The sequence below is a fragment of the Saccoglossus kowalevskii genome, chromosome 12, assembly GCF_978046115.1.
Source record: "Saccoglossus kowalevskii chromosome 12, keSacKowa6.1, whole genome shotgun sequence".
Lineage (NCBI taxonomy): Eukaryota > Metazoa > Hemichordata > Enteropneusta > Harrimaniidae > Saccoglossus > Saccoglossus kowalevskii.
The window spans coordinates 25,185,213-25,212,757 of NC_140652.1; the positions used below are offsets into that span (position 1 = coordinate 25,185,213).

Genomic DNA, 27,545 nt, shown 5'->3' on the forward strand with positions numbered 1-27,545 from the left:
TTTCACCGCGAGGGTTGCCAGGCTGTGAAAATGCCCGGATGTCCGCCCCGAGGATAGATTCAGAAATGAACCTAACTACACCGTCTCTCTAATGCACGCCCTCTAGCGTCGAATCGCTTCTATGACGTTAATTAATATAAGGGGCGCCTTTCACAGCGACTTTTTCCGGAAGTAGTGAGACTGGGGTGCAAGAACGACGCCCGAATTTTTTATGTCTTCATTTTGAAATTACATGAACAATATGTCGTTAGAGGGCGCGATATATTAGAAAAGTGCATTTAAGTTGTACGAGTTAGGACAAACTGGACCACAATGAAACGCATAGTCAGAAACACGTGTATTCCATAAAATGTTCTAAAATAGGCACGTGACGTCACATCCTACATAGTCCAGATAAAAGCTAAAATACAATAGTTTAACATAAACAGTACTCGGTACACAATCGTAAATGCCCACAAATTCAACACCTGTCTACGCATTACGCCATGGCACATCAGTAAGCACGTTACGTCATACCTATACTCAAATGAGGGTAGGTATAACGTAATCTTGAGTCAATATGGCGTGAATCACAGTGATATGACATGCGCAGATGGAAAGCTATTTACGTCACAAACTATTCCACTTTGCGTCAATGATAAGATAAAAAGAATATAAATACATTAAATAATTATTATATTATAACTTGTATATACAACTGTTCTCGCGTGATTTAGTCATAACAGGTGAGTTCATGTCAAACTGCTAAGATAAGATGTATTGTAAAGTGTTGGACTGCAATTACACACATTTCTTTAATTATACATTTGATTGCGCATGACCGGAATGTATTTGACGTCCAATTAATGCAATCGTAATAAATACTAGTATGACGCACTAGTATCAGATTCTGTGATTGGTTGCCCAACTAACCAAATGAGATGAAACGTCAATACTAATTAAGGAGATGCACAGACGCGGTCTATGCTTTGCAAAACATCTTAATCAAAATGAGGATATATCATAAGTTCGTTGGTGTACAGATAAACGTGAAAATGGTCCACTCAGCTAATTGAGAGTGACACTTGATAGAACCATAGTGGTGAAAGCTTCATTCGCGCCAACCTTGAATTCCGAGTCCCGATTCTAAAATGACAGCTGACCACACGACCGTGCTGCAGCCGTTAGTTTTCACCGCACCTAGAAAGAACAAATTAAAGAAGTGTATTTTTCTTTCTTTTTTATAAAACCTCTTATTTGTACAAAACTCTGTTTTTTTCGTCATATTTCAGAAGCGTGTTTTATGCTCGTTATTTATTTTCTCAACTTTCTAAGTAGAGCAAATAATAAGGCATCCCTGGTTGACCGTATCAACGGCTCTTCTCTTCTTTGTAGTGCACAAACACACGACGTTTTGATGGCAATCCAGTCCCAGTCTTCGGTTCCATATGTTGTTTGTATCATGGCATATGCCCACGTTTTCTTCTCTTTACAAACCGAACTGTACTCGTGCGTGTCAATTCCTCGACAGTTGTTTTCAGGGGGCGCTGTTTCGCCCGTTGTCTTACAGGACGTTTCATAAAAATATTGCCCAATTGTTGTGTTGTCCCTAATTTTAAACATCGATAAAACTGTAACATTTTGTCCATAAATATCTGTAGCCCATTTTTTAGTAACCCACCCACTCTTGCTGTCACAGACCGACATTTCAGGGTGTATCATCACCCGTCGTTTATCACGGTTATGAGACTCGGACTTTTCCGTGTCGTCGTCGTATGTGTTCGGATCCGGAAATGACGTTACGTGCCATGGAGGCGTTGTTGGCCTGGCGGTAGAAAAAGTCACTAAGTTCGACAACAAGGCAGGATTTTGATTTGAAATGTCATTAATGTTTTCATAGTTAGTATGGGGTATGTGATGCCCCACATGAATATCGTCATCTTCCGTATCTTTTCTGTCGTTAAATATATACCGATATGTCCTGGGCGACCTGGACGCAGTGTCCACTGATTCCAAACACATCAACATCAATATCAGCAAACTACAGAATAATTTCACCATTCTCTGTAAGAAAAAAAAACGAGTGTATCATTATCTATGCATCTACACATCTACACTGAAGAAATACCGCTACTTTTGCAAACGAGAAATCATCCCATTGCTTCGTTCAGAAAACGAAAGTCGTCGGGCGGCCAGTAAGGGCGATTTACCAGAGCGTTCGCAGACGCGAGTCTCGTATATACTTGTTCCTCAATTTCCTAACACTGTTCAGTTCTGAGAACAATTCTTTTATCAACTTCATTCCGTAGATTTCGAAATTGGGTTTAATGTCTGATGTATGAATTTGGTTACGGAATTTCGCAGCGAGTTCTGTTTCGACAAAACCGAACGACCTGATATTCGTGTTCTTAATGTTTCCATAACCACCTGGCAAAATGAAATGATGCATTTGTTGATAAATTCTCATTACAAAAAAGAAATACGTACTCTAGACTAAATGAATGAATTGTTGAATGATATCGTTAGTGCTGAGTGTGAATCATACTAAATCTCACAAGTAAAAAACATGACATTTTGAAACATTGAATCGAAAGTCTTGTGAAATTTCCTAACTATCCGTTTCTGCCACCGTCCGAAACTCGATCTGAGTTGGTCAATAAAATATTGATAGCATGCATTTACTAAATTGATTCCAGGATTCGAATGAAGGAACCTTCAAAAATGACGTTTTTTTAAAGAGTTCTATGTAACCACGGGTGTACAGAGAGATATAGACAAACCCTGGTAATGTATTCAGCTGAAGGATCCCGAATACAGTAGTTATGTTTTTACGTGGGGTCCAGGGTGACTACAATTACATTGTTATTGGCTTAGTTTACGCTAAGAGCCACGGGTACCCATATCATCAATGTGGCAACCGTAGACCATACACGGCGTATTCAGCAACATGATAAAAACATTAACGTTATTTTAACACGTATTGTGTTATGATTACATAAATAACATTATCTACGATCGCCTTCCGTTTGAACGCCGCAGCTGGCAACTGTGACTATAACCGTATTTAAACAAAGCCCAATTATAGCGCCACGTGCATCATCGTTTAACAATGCACACAATCCATATTCCGGCTTTATTAAGACGCAAATTATTGATTTCAATATTTCTTCGCAGACTAAATATAGGCATACCGGTGTACGGTTATTCAATTTGAACAAGCTCACATGTCACGTGCATTACGCGCTTGGGTAAACCACAAGGGTTAAAGGTCACCGGTGTCGCTACCACTTAACGTGGAGCCTCGCAATGGTTAGTTACATTAACCCATCACTGTGGTGCCCCGGTGGATTAACGCACATTACACACACGCTACTTACACGTTTCCGATTTCGTCGTCGCGGTGACGTCATAGACATTTGTTTGTTCCGGGACTTTCCGTGAACTTCCAGTCTCCAAATCCTATACCTAATAAATTGTAGTAAGGGGCTGGCCACATGAAAACATAGGGAGGAAAGAAGATTTGGTAAAAAAAAAACTGCAAGCGAGACACCAAGAGAAACAGTAAATTGCATATCAGGTGCTGCAAGGAAAATGATGTCAGCACATTAATTAAAAAAAATACGAAAAAAAATGCTATGCCCACACTCTTCAAGCCACAGCTCATTATTTCAAATGTTTACCCCTAAGGTATCTTGCTCCCGATCAAGCCGATTCAACCACGACGTTATTTCGTGACCAGCCGATTACAAAAATGACTGGGATTATTTTTTCTGACTTCCAGGAAATGGAGAATGACGTCATCGATTGATTAATTTATTTGTCAATGAATGATTAATAAAGACGGAGGCAGTAACGGGGTGAGTCGGTCATATTTGGATACTTGATGGGAGCTTACTCGTGTTAAGTCCTTTAATAAAACCTAATACATTGATATTTGCTGCGCCATACCACTATGTGCGTCACAGCTTATTTCAGGCTAGCGTATACGCACATAAACTCTCGGCTCTCTATATTTGCCCGGAAGTCACAGTAAATTGCATAGCGGTCACGTGATTTCGGATGAGAACCGCGTCTGAAGGGCCTTCTTCATATCGGTCATTTCGGTGAATAAAACTTTAGCGGCTATGAGCTGCCGTTGTTTGTACGTCAAACAGTCAATACCTGAAAAGTGCAGTGGTTGTTCTGAATGACAAATTAGGTTTAACAAGTCAGATAAACGCAATGCCCTATGGTAACGATATAACAAAACTGTCGTATACATAAGTAGATCTTGCCTATCCCGTCATGCAATATAACCAGTGGCATTTGAGATGCTCAAGATGGCGGCCGGCAGACAATGAATATTTTCATACCTCTTTATAAGGAAATTACGAAATAATTAAACGATACCTTCCGGTTATTTGGCCACAATGTAGAGGTGGCGCCAGAATCGAAAAAGTACGGATCAAGATACTTGAAACTGACAGATTTTGTCGAAATCCAATGAAGCAGGGGATATCGCTGCCAGTGGTCGACATTGTTAATGCTTGAGGTGGCGGCAATGAAAACGCTCACTTTAATTTCGTACCATGACCGGAAACAGGCTACCGTACGCAATGTGTGTGGTACAAAAGGCGAATTGACTGCCAACTATGCGTGAGATTTGTGTTGTTCGGTTTGCTGCGTTTTCGTCGGTGTTTGTTTGATCACCGTCGTAATTCGAAAACATTCCGAGAAACGACGCTGCGGTAATTACGTCTCGCGAATTATTGGTACCATAACGGGGACTCTATTTTGGGTTAGTGAGATTCTAAATCGCAGGCAATGACAACGAATCATGTCGCACAATGTACGATAAGCTGTATGTCGTAAGTCAGACTCGAGAAATTCGATTCCACAAACTTGAAAGCAGATGATCAGAGTAGCGCGAGAGTCTAATAACCCGAGCCCGCAAATAAGTAGTGTGATAAGTTTAATCCAATAGGTTACTTTAATCTCAGCGATTTTAGTGAAACTGGATTTTCAATAACAGTAACGCGATCAATAAATAAGACCCAATCTATTTTTGCTTCCTCTGCCATGTTGACTGAACGTATTTCATGACAGGGCACGCAGTGGGTACAGTTTGCTTTTACCCCAACAGCTCGTTATTATGATTTGAAGATATTGAAAATATTATGACCTTCGACCTCTAGTTTACGGAATATACTCTAAAAATGGAAACTATTGATAAGATGCTATTATTAAACACCTTTATTGAATGGACTAAAAAAAGATTCACGGCTTTCTTATTGTGTACGCCTGTGCGTCACACAGTTTTATATTTCATTAATGAAATTTTTCATAAATAACCAATAAATTTATTTTTTTCTTCATGCTGCAAACTATGGTCTTATGAAGTTGCATTTTGAAGTAATTTCTATACCTTTATTTGATTTAAGGAAAAGGTGTTGTCAAATGAAATGTGAAGTAAAACAATCATTTAATATAAAGTTGAATACATACAATCCCCGCTATTTACACATTAATACTATTCGAAATACCCCCAAATCTATAGGAATGATCTGAGAGCGTAGCTTGTAAATGATCTTTTTATTAGACAGAATAACTAAGACGTAAAGCTATAGCTGTCACGGATTCCGTGAATAAGTATGGAATATTGTTATCAACGCGATATTCATATTAAAACTCTTATAAAACGCACTTATCAAAATGATATGTTCTTTTCAGCATTATACATGTCGCGCGAGGCGCCAAACAATAGAACGTGTGGTTCCTAATCATCCAATATCACAGATAATAATTATGCTGACACGGTTTCGACCTTCAAACGCCATTTAAATAGCAAAATATAATTTTGAATAATTTATTAATATATCACCAACAAATTAAATTAATAACGCAACAATGAGAATTATAATAAAAACTACATGATTGTTGTCAGAAGGTCACAACCCTCATTCTTCTCATGGAGTGTGTCATATAAATAACAAATTTCGAACTAGAATTTCATATTTTTCCCGCCAAAATGTCTAGTAGGCGCAATAGTTGATGTATGTTTCCATATTTTTCTCAGATAGACGTAATTTTCTATAAGCTACATATTTTAAATATATATATATATATATAAACAATTATACAGGCATTTAGAGGGTTTATTTAAACATATTTGTTTTCAATATTATTGCTTGGGCCAGTATTTAATGTGTCACAGCTGTCATACTGCGTCGTATTTGACATGCGCCCCATGCATCGTATACAACTCGCGTAAACAAATACATAGTTTACACGTAATTAGAACGCGCTACTCAACGACTGCGTCCCGCGCTTCACAATAAAAAAACAACATACACGCATGGGTGTTTGTGTAGTTGTATCTATCATTAATATCTACATTTTGATTGGGCAAATTAACCTAATATTTAAATATGTTTATAATTGTTTATTTGTAGCGTAACAACAAATTGCTCAAATCAATAGACCATTTTCCGTTGACTGCGAGAATCACGCGTTATGCGTGAAATCGAACGTAAAAACAGGACAAACAAAGGTCATAGCGTCGTAGTGGCGTCAAACATCGCGTGGGATTCGACAAACGCGAAGTATTTTGGGGACATTTCCATGCTTAATAATGTGCTGTCCACATTTGATGATAAGCAATTTTGATTAAGTAAAGGTATTCGGAAGCAATATTCCTCTGTCGAAGATCGGCCGGTCGATGTGAGTTACGAAATAAAGAAATTCTAGTTCAAAATCAAATCGTTCGATTTTTGCGGCAGACGTTCGACGCGCGTTTTTCATACATCTCGCGAGATCTCGCAATTGTACGGAAAATCCCCTATTGAAACTAAACACATGAACATCGCCTGTGTATTTGAATGTATAACCTTAGTTTGCATACTAATTACCTAATTTACATACTTGATTTGAAGAAATTGTTCTGACATATAAAAAAAATATACACAAAGAAAAACAAAAATTATTCGAACAATTAAATATTACTAAATAAAATCTATAAAATGTGAATATATAAATATATATATATGTAAAAAACATATTCACTCACGCAGCCCTTCGAGATTATCCCGCGAAATACTTCATGCTATCCGTACTGTCGGTTGCCAACACATCAAAGTCGATGTATGCATAGCACTATCCCAGCAAAACCACAATCCAATTTATATGTTATTTGCACACTGACAACCACCCACGCTGCCAGTACGTTGCAACAGACTGCCTCGGACAGTAGTGTTAGTCACAACACCGACTCGGAGGAGGCCATTTCCAGAAATAATTCTATTAACTCGGCGTCCCGATTTCGTATACAGTATTAAATAATGTAAATATTGATGAGAACTACCAAAAAACATATAGTCTGTCAAGTTTACCTCGAAACGATCAATTAACTAACATATTTCCTAAAGAAAATCGGGTGCGGTTTGAAAAAACGGCTCGAAAAACCTATTTTATCGCATAAAAGTCTCACAATGTAGACTGTCCCACATTGGGCGAAGATGTAATCTTCAGTTAACACACAAAAATGGCAAGGTTCATGCCAGTACTGGTTGTGACATCAACAGGTCCTGGACGATACGATAGACATACTATAAACGAATATATATTATAGGACCCTTAATCACATTTTAATCACAATTTGTTCAAATTCCCAAATAATTAGGCATTAATTTGACGAGATTGTCTTTCTGAATTGACCTGTATAGTGCCTTGCTATTTGATGACGTAGATGGGACTTAAACTCTGACCAAATGTACATTTACTAATAAAAGAACACGCAGTTCGAATCATAGACATGATTCGCGTAATTGATTTGCTACACGTTGATGAATATTTAATGAAGCAGCTATGACGTAGCGTCCCGACTTTTGTCTAACGCAAACGCGTCAAACATAGATTGCTACAATGTCCTAATTAGAGTAGCTATGCTCGAGTTCTAATCGCAATCTGTCTCCAGTCACTTCAACCCTATTAAAAGTTAATTTGAAAGCTAGTAAATAACCACAGAAGTAAAATTGAGATCATTTGGCCTGGGGGTCATGTTGTCAGCAACGTACTCGTTTCTTTTTTTTTTACTGGGCATGTAAGACAATTAGAACAAAGTCGTCATCCCACGTGAGAAATGACGATTACATGACGTCATGGTGTCGCCCATCCCCGTCCATCATGATATGTTTTTTTCTTCTTGTACGATATTTTCCCAAAACGTGACTTTATATTCCCAGTTACGAGAAAATAGTGTGTGTTGGTTATATGAATATTGCACAAATTCCAATAGTGGAGGAGACGGCGTTGTTTCATTTACAAAAACAAATCAGGGATCGGCTGACGACGATGCTGTAAAACATTTTAATGGGAAGTACATATTTTAGACTTTTCATGATGTTGCTTTAAAGTGACTACCAGGTTTATTAAAAATATTTGTGTAAGTGAAAACGTGCTCAAGATAAATAAACAAATGCGGATTCACGAATTCAAACGCCACAGTCGTCGCGATGCCGCGTCGTGTTCGATGTGGGTCCCATGCGACGATTACATCGCATGTAAAATACATGGTTTGTTTACACATGATTCATTATGCGTCACTTTTAAAAGTAATTCTTACCATTGTGTGAACAACTGTGTTTTATTTTTTTTAACTGACAATACTGGAAGTATCATTGACGTATTCACTGATTGGTCGAAGAGATGTCGCGCCCTCTAGCGACAAAGCGCTTAAGTGACGTAAAATGACGTAAATTTGTGAAAGGTAAATCCTTCAAAGCGTAGTTATGTAGTCGTTAGTTACATAGACTATGGTAAATCCTTCAAAAAAATAATTTTCTATCTGCATTGATCAAAACAATATGGACGTTTTAAATAGACTTCCATTCACGTAATAGACGTGCTTAATCGCTAGAGGGCGCGACGGGGAATGAAGTATTTGTTGCCAAAATTCACTCAGACACCCAATTTGTTAGCATCCTGGTCCCAATTCAAGTCTAGTCTGGGCTACGTCACTTGTAATGCAGCCCACCCTATTCCTGTCAAGGTACGTGCATTGTTCCTAGCAACAGTTGTTCACGTGCGAAGAACTGGACAAGTTCAAATTTATGACCTTTCGAATAAAATACAGGACGCATTACGGTATTCCCACGGGCAGGACACATGGGCGTTTCACATCTAAACACATGGTTAGCAGAGTGACGTTGATATATAGCCTAGCTTAATACTGACATTTACCTTGTACCGTCTTTTAGTATAATTGACTATGTAAATGTGGATCATTAAATGCGGCTCGAAGATCTAAAGCCTTCCTCATTATTAGAGCTATCATAGTTGATGTATGAATATGCATACTTCGATAGCTGTTAATGTTAAAACCATATAATCTTGCGTTTATCTTATTTATTACTCTCGTTTGTTACAAAAATAGGTAAATGGCTCTTCTCGATTACAATCACAATAATATATTCATCAATATCGCGGTGGTGAAGATGGTCTCCGTCTCCGGGGAGAGTACTCGCATAGAAGAAGTACTGATATCGGCTCCGACGTGCTTTTCTAAACATTTTACGGAACTGTGAGTCCTCTTTTTCAGAATGATGTAGAATTAACCCCCCCCCCTTTTTTTTTAGGGTCATGTAGAACTCAACTGTGATTTCCATTGACTCTGGAGACCGAAAACTGAACCAATATAATGTCTATGATGGGGATATATGCAAATGTAATTACGCATGCATGACATTTGATGCTTGATTTCGTGGAATTAAATGAAAAGTTTGTTAAATATAAAATATTATGTATATTATTTTTATTATTTAGCGATTAACTCTACTCTAGTCAAACTGTGGAATTTACACCCCGCACAGGAGATGGGCGGTTTCGCAGTCACTCGCACCGGCACGTTTGCTTTTCAAGTGAAGTAGGATTTAACACGTACTTGTATTTGGACATGAGATGAAAACATGTGCGTTACATGCGCACAAGTACAGCAAAGTTGCGCACAAATATATCATAACATCTATATCAATGTTTCAGGCTATGTTTTGAGTTATTGTCATAAAATTAGGTTAGTTACAAACATGATCGTTAACACTTCCCGACATGCAATTTTTAATGGATTTTATCGTATCTCCCCTGGCTGTTTCAGTGACTTGATAGCGCAACACTTTAGGAAATCACAACGTCTGGGCGACAACTTGTCGTGGGAAATTAACAATTTAATGTTTTGAGTTAGTTTTATAGTTATCGACGTCTCGGGATGATTCACCATGGTATTGGACAATCGTGATGTCAGGTCCGTATTTTTAAATCAGCGGAAATGTGTATACCATACAGTGAATTGCATCGATGTCTATAACGGTGACACATTCAGGTTAGCTTGAACATACGTAAGTCGAATTGAATCGAACTGAACTCGATGAAAGTCAATAAAATTGATATAGGAAGAAATTAATCGAGATGGCTTAAATAGAAGTGGATCAAACTGACCTAAATGGGAGCGATTGGATTGAAGTGAATCAAACTGATCTGGGAAAAATAAATTAATTGAACTGACCTGAGCGGAAGTGATTCAAAACGAAACAAGTGAAAGTGAATCGAACTGACCTAGGTGGAAGTGATTCTAACGGGCCTAGGTAGAAGTGATTCTAACGGGCCTAGGTGGAAGTGAGTCTAACTGGCCTAGGTGGAAGTGATTCTAACGGGCCTAGGTGGAAGTGATTCTAACGGGCCTAGGCGGAAGTGATTCTAACGGGCCTAGGTGGAAGTAAGTCTAACGGGCCTAGGTGGAAGTGAGTCTAACGGGCCTAGGTGGAAGTGATTCTAACTAACTAGCCGAGGTGGAAGTGATTCTAACGGGCCTAGGTGCAAATGATTCTAACGGGCCTAGGTGGAAGTGAGTCTAACGGGCCTAGGTGGAAGTGATTCTAACAGGCCTAGATGGAAGTGAGTCTAACGGACCTAGGTAGAAGTGATTCTAACGGGCCTAGATGGAAGTGATTCTAACGGGCCCAGGTGGAAGTGATTCTAACGGGCCTAGGTGGAAGTGAGTCTAACGGGCCTAGGTGGAAGTGAGTCTAACGGGCCTAGGTGGAAGTGATTCTAACGGGCCTAGGTGGAAGTGAGTCTAACTAACTAGCCTAGGTGGAAGTGATTCTAACGGGCCTAGGTGGAAGTGAGTCTAACGGGCCTAGGTGGAAGTGATTCTAACGGGCCTAGGTGGAAGTGGTTCTAACAGGCCTAGGTGGAAGTGATTCTAACGGGCCTAGGTGGAAGTGATTCTAACGGGCCTAGGTGGAAGTGATTCTAACGGGCCTAGGTGGAAGTGATTCTAACTGGTCTAGGTGGAAGTGATTCTAACGGGCCTAGGTGGAAGTGATTCTAACGGGCCTAGGTGCAAGTGAGTCTAACCAACTAGCCTAGGTGGAAGTGATTCTAACAGGCCTAGGTGGAAGTGATTCTAACGGGCCTAGGTGGAAGTGAGTCTAACTGGCCTAGGTGGAAGTGATTCTAACTGACCTAGTTGGAAGTGAATCAAATTGACCTAGACGGAAGTAAATCAAATTGACCTAGTTGGAAGTGAATCAAATTGACCTAGTTGGAAGGGAATCAAATCGACCTTGTTTGAAGTAAATCAAATCGACCTGCTTGGAAGTGAATCAAATCGACCTAGATGGAAGTGAATCAAATTGACTTAGGTGGAAGTGAATCAAATTAACCTAGTTGGAGGAGAATCAAATCGACCTAGATGAAAGTGGATCAAATTGACCTGAGCGGAAGTGAATCAAATCGACTTAGATTGAAGTAAATCAAATTGACCTAGACAGAAGTGAATCAACTTGACCTAGACGGAAGTGAATCAAATTGACCTAGTTGGAAGTGAATCAAATTGACCTAGTTGAAAGGAAATCAAATCGACCTTGTTTGAAGTGAATCAAATCGACCTAGTTGGAAGGGAATCAAATTAACCTAGTTGGAGGTGAATCAAATCGACCTAGATGGAAGTGAATCAAATTCACCTAGATGGAATTGAATCAAATTGACCTAGATGAAAGTGGATCAAATTGACCTGAGCGGAAGTGAATCAAAACTACTTAGATGGAAGTAAATCAAATTGACCTAGACGGAAGTGAATCAAATTGACCTAGACGGAAGTGAATCAAATTGACCTAGTTGGAAGTGAATCAAATCGACCTAGTTGGAAGTGAATCAATTCGACCTAGTTGGAAGTGAATCAAATCGACCTAGATGGAAGTGACTCAAATCGACCTAGGTGTAAGTGAATCTAATCGACCTATACGGAAGTGAATCAAATTGACCTAGACGGAAGTGAATCAAATTGACCTACATGGAAGTGAATCAAATTGACCTAGACGGAAGTGAATCAAATTGACCTAGATGGAAGTGGATCAAATTGACCTAGCTGGAAGTGAATCGAACTGAACGAGATTGAAGTTAATTAATCTTAAGTGTATCTATTAATATTATGATTTTTTAAAACAATGAAACTCACATCGCCTAAGAAATGTATGTAGATTATATATTTGAGTCTGGGTGTGTTGAGTTACAGATTTCATTGTTTTCCTTATTCATGACCTGAAGCGGTGATTATTGAGTGCTTATTTTTTATCTGGTAATATTATTATCGTCATATTTGTTTATTTTGCGTTCAGATTCCAGTGCATTACTTTGTTTAGTCTCTCTTCCTATCCCTCTGTACTACTCGCGTGATTAATAATACAACGAAATGAGAACATAAATGCATCATGAATTATGAGTCGCATTTCACGCTTTGTTGTAAAATATGGCGGAAATTACCCGTTTCTGGAAGGAAATGAAAGGAATTCAAACTTGTGAATAGATGAGAAATAAATTTACAACACTGCTGAATTAAACGCGCTCGCATTTTTGTTCTACCATACATTTATTTGGATTTATGAGTGTTGTTGAGGTTTACATGGCTGTATTTTATTAAATGTCCTATTACGAGCAGTGCATATTTGAGATAATATAAATTTATTAGAATTTGTTACAGAAAAACCCACATCACTCACTTTGAGATAAAAATAAAATAAATGACAATCTACCACAAAAACATATTCCATCCCAGAAGAATAATGAGCCATTCCTTACCCGATAGGTTGCTTCGTCCATCATCTCCAAACAGTGCTTCATCTTAAATAATTATCTTTTTTTCTGTTGAATTAAAAACATATTAATTATGTATGATCGTAATTACGGGGTACAGGGCAAACAAAGAAATTGCTATATTAAAGCGAGAGGGTCGTCACGTGCGCACGCGCGGGAATTGGGTCACAAGCGACGATAACACACACTAAAAACGCAAAGGCTCATGGTTTGTAAACAATGACACGCTGAGAGCATTTGACACGCATGCGCAGGTGACGACTTCCTCGCTTTAAAATAAATTTTAAATAAATGGTATTTCAGCGCATATTAAGGCTGATAATATGTCTCAGGGGCCATTTTGAGCCAGTCCACAACAGCGTGAATTTTGTCTTGTGCTGGAAAACAGACTGGAAATATGAGACACTATGATACAGTGTACGGGGTACACTAGAACGAGCGAGGGTTGGAGTTCCCGCGAGATGTAGTGTATATGATAACGGCAACAAATTTATCAATGTGCCCTGCAAAGACAATAAACCAACAATATTGCGACTACAGTAGCCTAGTTACACACAATAGTATTAATACTAAGTTCGACGACTAAGAAATGAAACTATTGTCGCACCATCCATCTTCGTTGAAATTTGACAGACAGACAGACAGACAGACAGACAGACAGACAGACAGACAGACAGACAGACAGACAGACAGACAGACAGACAGACAGACACACGGAATGACAGACGGAATGACATATGTATAGATTAACCCAATCTTAAATGTTAATGTTTAATTTTTTTTTTTAAACCATTACATGTTATGTTATTTAACAGTTGTATTATACAAACAGTAAACTAAGTAGGAATCCTTCAGCATAAAGTCGCGTGTTGGGGACTAATGAGGCATCGACTCAATTGGAATATAAACAAGTGATCCCTTAATTTATGTCCACATTCTTTCTAATTGCAATTATATACACCGTTAATGTCTTTGCTAACAATATCCGCAGGTGCATTAGTGCAGAGCGTTTGTCACGTGTTCTCGTAAGCAATAGTCAACCTTGGATAACCATGGTTATAATACAAGAATCCACGCATCGGTTTGCTCGCACTGTATTATTAACGCGATTATTATATCCTGGTATTACGATTAGAAATCAATCAATATACTAGTTGATTAGATCTCACGTTTCACATAGACATCTTATACATGATTCGTGCATGACTTTTTACCGTATAAAATCACTATTATTGCTAATTATTTTTCAGCAACAATGCAAATAATCGCTATTTTAGTAATTAAAAAAATAGGTATAATATGTAATATTATAGATGTATATACGATTGCTGTTATAAATCAACTTACAGTACAGTGCCCGGATGTGTGACCTTCGTGGGTTAAGCACGATGTATTTGGATAATGATCGGAATTATTATGATATGCCAGTGTGCACAGTGACATTTCATATTTAGATGAGGAAACTGTGTTCGCTTCACTCATTTTACACACCGGATTGATGTAAGAAAATACAGAACGTCGACGATAAAATAGCGCGCATAAACGTTATTGACATGGAATCAATTACGCAGTGATTTCTGTAACAGCGTTAATTTACATAGTCAGTTTTTTTCGGAATGACCTGACGGAACGTGCCTATGGCAAATATCCGAGAACTCGTGGCTCCGTAGATTCAGCCTCGTTCCCAATCATTGAACGCTCCCTCGTTTCCGTCGTGTATAATTACTCTCGTTACATAGTCTAGTCTAGTTTGAATTATGTGAGCATCGTTTCAATTTTAGTGCACGTATATTATAAAAATAATCTCACAAAAGCCGTGAAAATGCTCGTTTTGTGATTGTTAGCATTAATAAATTTATATATGATGACATATGTTGCTAACATTTCGCTGAAAAGCTGTGAATATCTGAATTTATTTTGTCATTGCTAGCGAGAGCACAGCTACATGAAACATTTCCCCTTTTCTGTTTTAACAAGTGTGCGCTCCAGGCTACCTGGCCAATTGAACCCGAATTGCGCATGCGCCATACAGTGATAAACTTGTCTATATCGTATCGTGAAATTTCTGTTCTCATTAAAATCAAAACTGCAAAATAGTTCTCCATGTCTAAAAAAAAAAGTCAATTTGACCACGATTTATGTACCTGGTTCTGGTGCTGGTGAGAATGCACGTGTCTGAAAAGTAATTCCTTTTAACAAATCTCTGAATGTAATCGCACTAATAAGATCTTCACAAAAAAGTGAAAGATTCGTTTCCACATCAATCACGCGTTCACTTTAAATCACACTGCAACCCTTTTCCCTTATTAGCAATTTAAATCGCTAAATGCCAACATGCCAACTCATATTGTGCGTATTGGTTGATGTTCAGTTTAATACAGAATTCTAACGGCAGTGGAATACCGCGTGTAGGACCGCGTACGTAAATGGGACCCCGATTCACGTGTATACAAAGAAGCTCGTTCATCAAAATCTTGGATAATAAGATCTCCAAGTTTTTTTTTATATTAAGTATATCTCATCTTACTCGGTTGGTTATGGTAGGACACGGTCCAGTGTAACCCCCAAATCTGAACGTTTTTTTTTTTTTTTTTTTTTTTTTTTTTTTTTTTTTTTTTTTTTTTTTTTTTGAGTATCTTTGTTGTCTATCTTGGCTTGCAAGTTGAAAAGGCGAGTGCTAACAATATACAGTATAACGGATGTTTTTTGGTTTTGTCTTTTCCGCTGAAAGCGTATTTCATGTTTGGAGACTATGTGACAGAGTTCTGTGATTATCTTAGCACCCTAGTGTCATTATTCCAACTTTGAATAGAATGCGCCTCTCAGGCGTCAGCCATGCGGGCCCAAAACCACAGAACACAGACACTTACGTACGTTTACTAGTACCTAGACCATTGTTCGCCCCAATGTCGCATCCGTAAGCGAACTTGACGTTCAATTCCAGCTCCAGGTGCAACTTGATAATGGCTTCAGTGCAGCCGCTATTTGTGGCCACATCATTGTCAGTTACGCTAAAGTACTACGGTATGAGTGTGACCTACATAAAAAGAATTTCCGGAATGACGCCAACAAACAAGTACTGAATGTTAGTAGTAACAAACACGTGGTCCCCTTCATACTCTAACACAGATGAAATACACTAGAAGGTACTTTGTAATTTTACCAAACTAAATAATTTCTTTACGCAATTGTTACAATTGTTTAATAATATTCAACTTATATTTTTGTAACAACGTAGGATCTTGTATGAACACGTAAGAACGTCCCCCGGGTCGCCTCGTGGTCAACGACTGGCATCTGCCATATACACGCCTTAAATAAATCAACCGCAAGTCATCCTTACACGCGGGTCGGATAAAATATATTGTTTTGAACTTCAAACTATTTCTGTCAATGTGTTATGTAAAGTTATGCGTATATTATGACCGGTACATTCCGTAGTCCGTGCCCACCGCCTCGCCGAACTGATGACACTACAGCCCCATCATGCCAGTGTTGTTTACGCGGTATTCTCAATTACGAAGAACTTTAACTCATAACACGGATTTATCATTCCGTCGTTAAACAGCGATGTATCTAGCTACGGGCACCGCGTAAGTGCACTGCGTTGGAGCGACAAGCTGTTCATATTAAAGCGTACTTGATACTGTTAGCCTCGGTAAACTACTGGGGTTCTTAGTAGTGTGGACGGCGCAGCGTGTAGTAATTTGCTCACCGCACTTTGTGTTGAAACTTGAAACAACCACACAGTAGTAAATGAAAAACGAGCCGTGTTGTAAAGGACATTGCAACAATTTCTCGATCGACCCCTTTCACACGATCCACCTCCGACGTGACGGCGCAATCGACTTCTGGTGCCTGGAAACGATGACATCTCGATTAAAGTACGTTGGCATTGAGTCTGGACGTGACAAAAGTAAATACACCGGGTCAATAAAATATATAATAATTACACAAATGGGATGTTTAAGATTTTTGGTTTTCAGTGAGGGGTAAAGTTCGCACTAAATATTTTGTTTGTTTATTCTCTATATCCGATGGCATGAAGTCGCGCACCCAGTCGATTTATCTTCGTTTCCGGTACGAGCGTTCTTACGTGCCACGTGGACAAGGACAGATGAGGATTTATTGAGCGCGTAAATAACTATTAATAACACCATAATATAAGGTAGAACAGGGACCTGATTGTGTCGATACATGCGCTGATATACATTTTATCTGGAGCGCATAAAATCAATGTTCATCAGTGGTCAATATTGAGATTTCTGACACATCGACCACTGTGGAGCCGCAATTGAATAAACCTCTCACATAAATAGAATGGTTGGTTAAACCGCTCCAGGCGTCGTACCGCATCGTGTTAAATATGAATGCCATACGATGGGAAAAGTACGTGGAAAATATTTTGTATGTTTACACGAAATTTCCGCAAGTACGTGTTCGACCTGGCTTGGTTACTGCCGAGATAGTGCATTCAATTGTCATGGCAAATATGACCGTTCAGAATGGAAAACGGTTACACTGACACTGACCTACGCAAACGCGCATGCGATTTCAATTTCTGATACGTACTACTAATTGAAATTGGATTGACCATAAGAGACCTTTTTTTCTTCAGTTTGCATTTCTTTATCAAGTGTGAGACTTAATTTATAGATATATTTTTTGTCTGAAATGTTTCCTTTTAAAACTTTTTTTTTTTCTCTGCAGATTTCTTTTATTTTCAAAATCCGCCCGGAATTTCTAATGGTTCTTCGCTTACACATACTTTTGTAATCTTTCTGTCTACTGTATCTTTAATCATCGCATGATGCGAAAAATATTGCCCACTCCTCTCAGAAAATATATACGTTGTCCATGTGACGTCATCGTGATAATAGTCTTATCAGTTTTTAATGCAATGTCAGTTGTACAATTCACTGATTTGTCGATACTTGTTTATGCTCACGGTCTGTTTAAATCATTTCCATTCGCGATGAAATACTATTTATTTCTTCTGTCGGTGACCGAGATGCAATTTACAAAGCACGTGTTACACATTGCATTGCTATGGCAACGACATTCACGATCTAAATACCTTGGTAAATATATCTATTATGACAATCACAATGGCGTTAGCGCGATGATTGAGTTTGAATTTTATGCAAATTAGTCTCATTTATGGAAGAATTTCCGTTTTTGCAAGCGCTCACGTAATTTTGTTTCAACAAAATAGACACTCATAGTCGCTTGTTTGTAGCGTTCAGGGTACGGTCAGACTAATCACTTGTATAAATTATAACCACGTAATGTCTGATTGGCGCGTGATTTCAACGAATTGTACGAAGGCCAGTAAATTTTACGTTGTCTCCTGTATGTCTGCGCTTCACCGCCTTCTGCACGTCGTAGTCTCCGGCTTACTAGCGACGTAAAACACTTATCGCTTCAATCGCTGACTGGCTACCGTTTGATTACTGGAATGTTGTATTCGGCTACGCATGAGTGAACACGCTAGAAACAATGAGTTTCCAAATCATCGAGGTCTCTGTCGCCGGCGTACTCGACGTCAACATGCATTCTGGAGACATTTGGAAGAAATTAGTACCATCGTTCGCGCCTCACTTTACAAACGTATGGCAAGCATTAATTTCACGCAGCTTCGTGATAGACGTAAGGGGTCTCAAATAGATTTAAATTATTTACAATTCACGGGGCATTGACTTATTCCTTTTAAAGGCAATGCGAATTACTTTTGAAATTATTTGCAGACCAGAAACTTGATCGTGGTCGTTGACCAAATTGTTATAACTTCCAACGGTTTGACGGATTTACGTATTGCAGAACACGGTGCAATTGTCGAATGAACGGACAATCAAGGCATATTCACGTTTTGAACGACACATCTAATTATTGTCCACGAATCAATTTGAAAAACATTTGACGAAGAAACTTACATTTTACAACTAAGTGTTTTATTACTTGCGATGAATCAACTAAAAAGCATGTTACAAAAAACAGAAAAAATACACAAGGCAGAGTGCGCAATGGAATAAGACTTGCCACGTGCATGTTTGCATGATAACTTCGCATGACAAATATTGTTTGACAACTGACAATATTGCGATATTTCTAGAGCACGCATGTTTATTACATTCCGGTCGTAGTCAGGTTAGTCTCCTTACTCATATTGGCTTGTGATCGATTCTCGTCATATCCATATCGAACACGACGCAGCGCGACGTCCGAGGTGCTTTAGTAGCAGATTATGAATTCACTCTCTCGCAACTGAAGTGCAAGTTCATTCTTGGTAATGCAAAACCAAACTTACAATGAAAACTCCCACAATGAAAACCCACTCTTAAGTCAATAAGCATGCTCTACGTTAACGTCCAATTACCGCTATGGTTAGTTATTGCTCTCATTTCAACACTTTACACAATAAATCAATTTGCCGTTTAACGTGAATTCGTGTTTTTTTCTCTCTCTCTCACGAGAAGCTGATAATGCTAAATTCACGAAGCTGCCCAAATGTGCAGAGACATCTAAGCTCGACTTTTTGTTCACTGATAATGGTTTTCACTTTGTCCTTTATGAACCCGTGTCCATTACAAAGTTGTTCAATCCCTGTACATGTTTGCTTATCGTGGATTTTAGTCAAAGAAAGTATAACCACCACGTGGGTTATCGTCTGAATCTAGCTCGCCCACTGTTCAGTCACTTTAAAAGTACTAAGTTACTAAGTTATTTCCACGCTTAAAGGACGGCAGTCGTCATGCCACGTTCTGTTCGATATGGGACTCATAGCGACGTATACAACGCGTGTAAAATATGTTTATATGAAATTCGAATACGCGCTGCGCGACGACTACCGCGCTTTAATAATATGCTATACATATTTGATGGTGGTCAGTTTTGATGAAGTAAGTAATCTTAACGCTATATTCCCCTCTGGAAAATTACCTATTGCTTGTGGGGTTCAATGTTTTTTTTTTAAGTAATGTTATTCTGTTTTAAAATCATTCCCGATACGCCACAAACGTTGGTTGTTTGCAAATTTGGCGTTTCGTGTTACCCAAAATTCAGCTTGATTACATGAGACGGACAACTTCCGGAATGAATGACCTGTTTTTTTAATGTTCTGCCGTTTTTTTTGTGGGGGGGGAGACTGAATTGAGAAAAAAAATACATTTTGAGAATCGTAAAGGCGATTTACGTATTTTAACATAACAGGCGCTCGTTAAGTCGTCGCGGCGCGTCGTATTCGACATGGGTCGCATACAACGCGTGTAAAATACATTGTGCGTTTACGCGAAATTCGAACGCGGACAGCGGATACCTCCGTTCTTTAATAATCGGCGAGACCGAAGTCCGTTAAACAAACACACACACTCGTATGATTAAATTACTGAAAGCAGCTTCCATAGTCCGCCAAACATTGTGCAATATGTCACATGCCAGCCCGTCTAATAAGCCACTTTGCGTCAGACGCAGTGGGGCGTTCAGTGCATTTATATATCTGATAAATTTACCGAGTAAATTGAGCACACTACGATAGCATTAACCAATCTTTGGTTCAACAAAATAGCATGAAATTTTATTCATGTAAAACTAGTCGTCAGATCCAAGCACGAACGTCACATCGTTATCTGGAACGGCTTCTGCAAAACTGCGTGTCATTGTTGTGTGGGATACCACGCACAATTTGAATACTCATTTATTTATTAATGATTTTCAAGGTTTCCAATGACTTCCGTACTATAGTAAAGTAAAGTTGCAGTTAGAATAAAACGTGGGATGATTACCTTCCAGCTAAAAGCAGATATGCCAATCTCACGACTGTGGGAAGCTGGCATCATAATGGGCACTTTCGGATGGGATAGTGACGGTTTCTGAATGATATTAGAAATAATTAATCTTCCTCGTCCAGGCACCAGTTTAATCGTAACAAGGCTTAATTGGGAACATTTGGATACGGGCATGAACTAACAGTTATGGAAACCAGAAGCAGGCGTAATAGGATTACTATTTAATATCCGAAAGAAAGACGCAGCTTCTCTCTGAATATCCAGGGTAGTAGACACGTTCTAGGCTATGGCTTAACAGGAAAGCCTTGAAATTTCGAAATGTTGTTATCTCACTGCTTTTTGATGTTTGTGCACAGCAAAAAATTAATTTCTCATAACTCTGGGGTTTTCTGCAACTTGCTAAAACGCTAATAATGGCCTTCACTATTAAGTACAAGGGCATAGAACACACATACACACCCAATAGACACGTTTCGAGTTTCGCTGTTACCTTAGAAACTTGCGCGCCCTGGCTCCAATTTGGTCTGCGCGGAGCGGTTTATTTTGCCGCGTAATCAGAACGCCAGAAACCAGGAAAACTAGCGAATACATTGCGCGAGCTAAATTTCAAGTCCCCCATTCACGCACGGAAACCGACTGATGGCGCTATAAATCGAAACTCGTCTATTGGATGGTCAAACATTCTCAAATACGGAAGTTATATACCATATTTGGACAAGAACAATTACATCATAAAAGATTGTCAAGTCCGTTCTCGTTTAGGACTATTAACTTTTACTCGACTGGTCCGTTCCCGTTTAGGACTATTAACTATTACTGGACTGGTCCGTTCTCGTTTAGGACTATTAACTTTTACTGGACTGGTCCGTTCTCGTTTAGGACTATTAACTTTTACTGGACTGGTCCGTCCTGGTTTAGGACTATTAACTGTCACTTGACTGGTCCATCCTGGTTTAGGACTATTAACTGTCACTGGACTGGTCCGCCCTGGTTTGGAACTATTAACTGTCACTGGACTGGTCCGTTCTGGTTTAGGACTATTAACTGTCACTGGGCTGGTCCGTCCTGTTTTAGGACTATTAACTTTCACTGGACTGGTCCGTTCTGGTTTAGGACTATTGACTGCCACTGGACTGGTCCGTCCTGGTTTAGGACTATTAACTGTCACTGGGCTGGTCCGTTCTGGTTTGGGACTATTGACTGTCACTGGACTGTTCCGTCCTGGTTTAGGACTATTAACTGTCACTGAGTTGGTCCGTCCTGGTTTGGGACTATTGACTTTCACTGGACTGGTCCGCCCTGGTTTGGAACTATTGACTTTCACTGGACTGGTCCGTCCTGGTTTAGGACTATTAACTGTCACTTGACTGGTCAATCCTGGTATAGGACTATTAACTGTCACTGAACTGGTCCGTCCTGGTTTAGGACTATTAACTTTTACTAGGCTGGTCCGTCGTGGTTTAGGACTATTGACTTTCACTGGACTGGTCCGTCCTGGTTTAGAACTATTAACTGCCAATGAGTTGGTCCGTCCTGGTTTGGGACTATTGACTTTCACTGGACTGGTCCGCCCTGGTTTGGGACTATTGACTTTCACTGGACTGGTCCGCCCTGGTTTGGGACTATTGACTTTCACTGGACTGGTCCGTCCTGGTTTAGGACTATTAACTGTCACTGAGTTGGTCCGTCCTGGTTTAGAGCTATTAACAGTCACTGGGCTGGTCCGTTCTGGTTTAGGACTTTTGACTGTCACTGGACTGATCCGTCCTGGTTTATGACTATTAACTGTCACTGAGTTGGTCCGTCCTGGTTTGGGACTATTGACTTTCACTGGACTGGTCCGCCCTGGTTTGGGACTATTGACTTCACTGGACTGGTCAATCCTGGTTTAAGACTATTAACTTTTACTAGGCTGGTCCGTCGTGGTTTAGGACTATTGACTTTCACTGGACTGGTCCGTCCTGGCTTAGGACTATTAACTGCCACTGGACTGGTCCGTTATAGGTTAGGACTATTAACTGTCACTGGACTGGTCCGTCCTGGTTTAGGACTATTAACTGTCTCTGGACTGGTTCGTCCTGGTTTAGGCCTATTAACTGTCACTGGACTGGTCCGTCCTGGTTTAGGACTATTAACTGTCTCTGGACTGGTTCGTCCTGGTTTAGGACTATTAACTGTCACTGGACTGGTCCGTCCTGGTTTATGACTATTAACTGTCACTGGACTGGTCCGTCCTGGTTTAGGACTATTAACTGTCTCTGGACTGGTCCGTCCTGGTTTAGGCCCATTAACTGTCACTGGACTGGTCTGTTCTGGTTTAGCACTATTAACTGTCACTGGACTGGTCTGTTCTGGTTTAGCACTATTAACTGTCACTGGACTGGTCCGTCCTGGTTTAGGCCTATTAACTGTCACTGGGCTGATGAGTACCCGACTATCACTGAGCTAGTCCGTCCTGTCCTAATCATAACCACTGTCACCTGAAATCTGGCTAGTCAGTCTTGGTTTAGCCTGATTCGCGGTACTAACAGGTTTACCAAAGTTTGAATTTAGTAACAGCCATTGGTCTGGTCCGTCTTTGGTATAAGCTTTGTCACTGACAATGGCTGGCCTAGTCCGCCCTGGTTTAAGTTTTGTAACTATCCCTGGGCTGGTTCGTCCTAGTCACTGTCTTTGGGCTGGCTTGTTTTGGTTCAAGTCTTTTAGTTGCCATTGGGCTGGCCCTTCATTCAAGGCTACAATGGTCTATATTGACTATTGTCGACAAAGGTTTACAAAACCATCTATTCAGTGCCAAGTGACCGTCCTGACGCTGTGATATTCTTTAGGTCCAGGCAATCAGATCAAAGCACAACATGCAATATCACTAGCCATGGGTGTATTTTCAAAAACGCCTCCTTTTCTCCCTAAAGAAACGAACCTTATATGTCCTTCTTATGCTGCCACAATCGAAGCTATAAGGGTTGTTTTCTAGTAGGAAAACTAGGTTAGAGAATTTTCTTGATTGATTTTCCTCGTTTTATCTTTTGGCACCAAAATGTCTACTGGACGAAATTCCAGACTGATTCTTATAGCCATGTACGGTGGCGGGAGTTAGACAATCACGTGACCATAAGCTGAAATGAACGAGTCGTCCACTCACGCTGTATGTCACAGGTAGTATTTGAGTGCTAACTGGCCAACCTAAACAACTACCGTGGCTTGGGGGTCTAAAAATAACTGGCAGATCGGAAACGTTGCCACTTTCACTGAGAATAATTGAATAAATAGAGCTGTACTGGAAAACATAACGAGAAAAAGAAGAGAACGGAATTCCGTTCATTCACGGAATGCCGTTAAGTCGTTTTTTATTTGCTATAATTTCTTTAATTTCAAATGAAGCACGGGTTGTCATGACTACAAACGGTACAGTTCCACTAGCGTCTTGGTCGAATCTGCTCCACCAGTGGCCTTGGTTGATATTAATATACATACTATAATATCGGGGAATCTTTGTCTCATAACAATCCCTTTGCATGATACCAGATGCCACCCGTGCTTTCAGAACAGTGAATCAATGTAAACAGCAAAATTATCAAAACAGTCATGATTTACTGAAATTTAAATAAAAAAGCAAATATTCAAATTTTTAGTCATCTTGATAAAAAAAACTATGGCAACGGGTGACTTTAAACTAGTCAGGTTCGGGTAATTGACTATACTTGCCTTGTTATTACCATGGCAACACCGCTACATTCTTCGATTATATTGTGCAAGGTATCTAAAATATAGTATTTCCATTAAATGACAAGGCACAAGATTATGACGTCATAATTTATAGATTCTGATTGAGTGGAACATCTTTGTAATCTGATGATGTTATTACTACTCGTGACGTCATGATTCTCAAAAAAGTATTTTCTTTTTTTTTATTTCATTAGTAGTTTTACCCACTGCGTTTTACGACGCAAATCAGTCGACATCACGAGGTCTATGTGAACCAATTATTACAGGTAACCGCAAGTGGGATTTCAACCAATAGCACTGGGACTGTTAAATCATACAATCTTTTATGTTCAGAAAAAGACAGCTTTCTTTATCGCGATTAATTTATAATTTATTTATAGTTGTACATGAAATAATAAATTGACTGTACTCAATGACACACTGACTCATATTGTTGTTGGCGACAAAACACGATACAAAAGTTACACCTGGTGTTGCTTTAATTAAAATATTCCCGCCAAAAATTAATTTAAAGTGTATGTGTGCTTTTTTTTTTTTTTTTTTTTTTTTTGCTTTTTTTTTTATCAAATCGGCGTTTTATCGTGAGAATTCTTGTAAATCCATACTTGATTGGCACATGCCTAATACGTGTAGTACAAGCGTGTTTCGGGGGAGGGGTGGAGGGGTGAAATATGTCTCCGTCTCGGTCCCGAGGCGTAGTTTGAATATCTGTAGTGTAACGACGTACTGCCCTTCTTGTTTTGATCAACAGCATTGTGTACCATCTGAAATCGTGACAGCACTAACACCTATCTTGTCACTATTATTCCGCTCCCCATGTTTACGGCAATGTCATTGGGAAATTCGGCATGAACTACATTGTTTGGGGCAGAATATAGGCGCCAAACTAGTCTGATTTCTACCCTCCTCTGTACGAACGGAGGCAGATCCCGCATTGTTTTTGGATTGGAACGCCCGGTCGGACTCAGTGAACTCAGCCGGGTCACGCCAGACCACACATGAGAAAAACGTTTTGACAGGACCATTGGTAGAAAACTATAGACCCAAACAAAGACGAGAATTCGTGGCATGCGGTAGTAATAAAGAAAAACCAATCACAAGTGATCAAAGATATGCAATTACTCAATCCGGGCCGTATTATGAACGGCATAGATTTACACTAGATCTGTGACGATGACGCTCGATAAAAAAAATGAAATTAGCAAAGTCATGTATGATTCAGATATAAATGATTCATCATCTTCTTTCCCATGAACCATTCATTTTTCGTCAAAAAGTTCGTCCTTGGTTTCCGACACGATGACAAAGCCGTATTTCCGATAGCTTGTACGCGTGCGTCCTTTTCGCATACTGATTACTGTATACATTTGACAAATTCACTGTCAGCGTTTAGAGCTGCCCCGTCATGTAGAAAGTCAACCATCCACCGGTATGCCATTCGTGTTAAACCATTCGGAACCAAATATTACCCATTGTGAAGGCACAGTGCTGCGATAGTATAGTCTCACACGTGTTATCTTCTAATAAGCCCTGTTGTGAATTCGAGTCAGTTTACAGGTACCCAGCCGCCCTCGTCCGCCTCGCCATTCATAGAGCCTCGCCGCATGGGCGTAAACGTGTTTACAGTTTGACAAACAAAAGCGCGCAGTTCAATTTTAACGACTGCTATTCCACAATAGAAAAATTCCAACAAAAAAAAAAAAAAACGTCAAATTCCAAAACGGGTAGCAGATACTGTGATTGTTATTGCGTGATAATAAAAGATTGGGGATATTTATACAAACCTAATGGTACACTCCTATTAGTTTTTTGTCGGCAAAATCGATTTAAAAACTATTTGGGATGGCTCTTAAGCTTTGTTCTGTGCTGAGTAAAAGCACTGCGCGGGGTGGAATAGCTGTGGTCGAATGTTTATAGATTCTGCGTATATCGTCAATCCAATAAAATACTAGTGTATATACTAAAAATAGAAGAAAATCAATTGAAACGCTTAATATAGATGTTCGCGTAAATTTGACAGATTGTGATAGGTTACTAAGACATTGCTGCCATCCGCTCCCCCCAGGAAGAACAGCCACGGCGTATATCTCGTCCCATTGCATGCACAACCGAAACAATACGAACACGGAGAACAATAAATTGCCAGTCTGTCAGCATTTGTGTAGACGTTATATCACAGTGATGTCACTGGGGCCGAGTTGAAAAAAAAGTCGAGTACTGACTTACCTTCATCGTGTTTTGAAGTTTTTCAGTGCCGTCCGTGTCGTCGTCCCACGGCTGACGTACACGCATGCATGGATGCCAAGAACTGTTGTAGTACGGAACTACGATGATAGCTATGGGAATCGTACCGTGCGGTATGCGAGATTAATCGTGAGTCGTTCGGATCGGACTGTCTCTGTCGCTACTCACTCATACTAAGATAGCAATACAAGTCAACTTCGACATTCAGGGTTGTAGAATACAGCTAGCTATGTTTTCATTGGTCGGCACCGCCTACACATATCTTGCCTCCGCAATACTCGCGTAAACTCAGTGCTTGTATCTGCAACTAAATTTCCCAAGACTGTATCCCTCGCACCAGTCGAAGACGCGTGACAATATCGGCTCCGCATCAATTATCTATCACCAGTTACAGCACTGCCGATACTCGATCCGTATCTTGTCGGTCTAGCAAGGTGCAGTGCAATATTCTTGGGTATGTTGGTCCAAACGCGATTAAACAACACGTACGAATGAAACGATTCCCCACAAGATTACGCGCGGTGTACATATACTGTGGGTACTTGGTTACAGGGGTACAAACAAAAACACGATTTCGGGTTGCATTCACAGCCGATGCTTGCTTTACGCCAAGTCAATTGAACCCGGTGAAAGTAGCACGTACATGTCATATGAAACGGTTATAATTCACATTCCACTGTGTCATCT

At 39.7% G+C, this 27,545-nt stretch overlaps 1 protein-coding gene across 2 annotated transcripts; it reads right to left on the reverse strand.

Moving 5' to 3' along the window:
* Positions 1-320: 320 nt before the first annotated feature.
* On the reverse strand, positions 321-27,545 carry LOC102803234 (uncharacterized). 2 transcript variants are annotated; one of them, XM_006821535.3, is made up of 3 exons: positions 26,841-27,545; positions 13,090-13,152; positions 321-2,043 (listed from the first exon to the last, which is right to left on the reverse strand). In XM_006821535.3, exons 2-3 carry the CDS (start codon positions 13,129-13,131, stop codon positions 1,294-1,296), a joined length of 792 nt encoding a protein of 263 aa, XP_006821598.1. In that variant the 5' UTR covers positions 13,132-13,152; positions 26,841-27,545; the 3' UTR covers positions 321-1,293. The 2 variants fall into 2 exon arrangements, with proteins under 2 accessions (XP_006821598.1, XP_085362660.1); XM_085506534.1 differs by lacking the exons at positions 13,090-13,152; positions 26,841-27,545 and adding an exon at positions 7,025-7,118.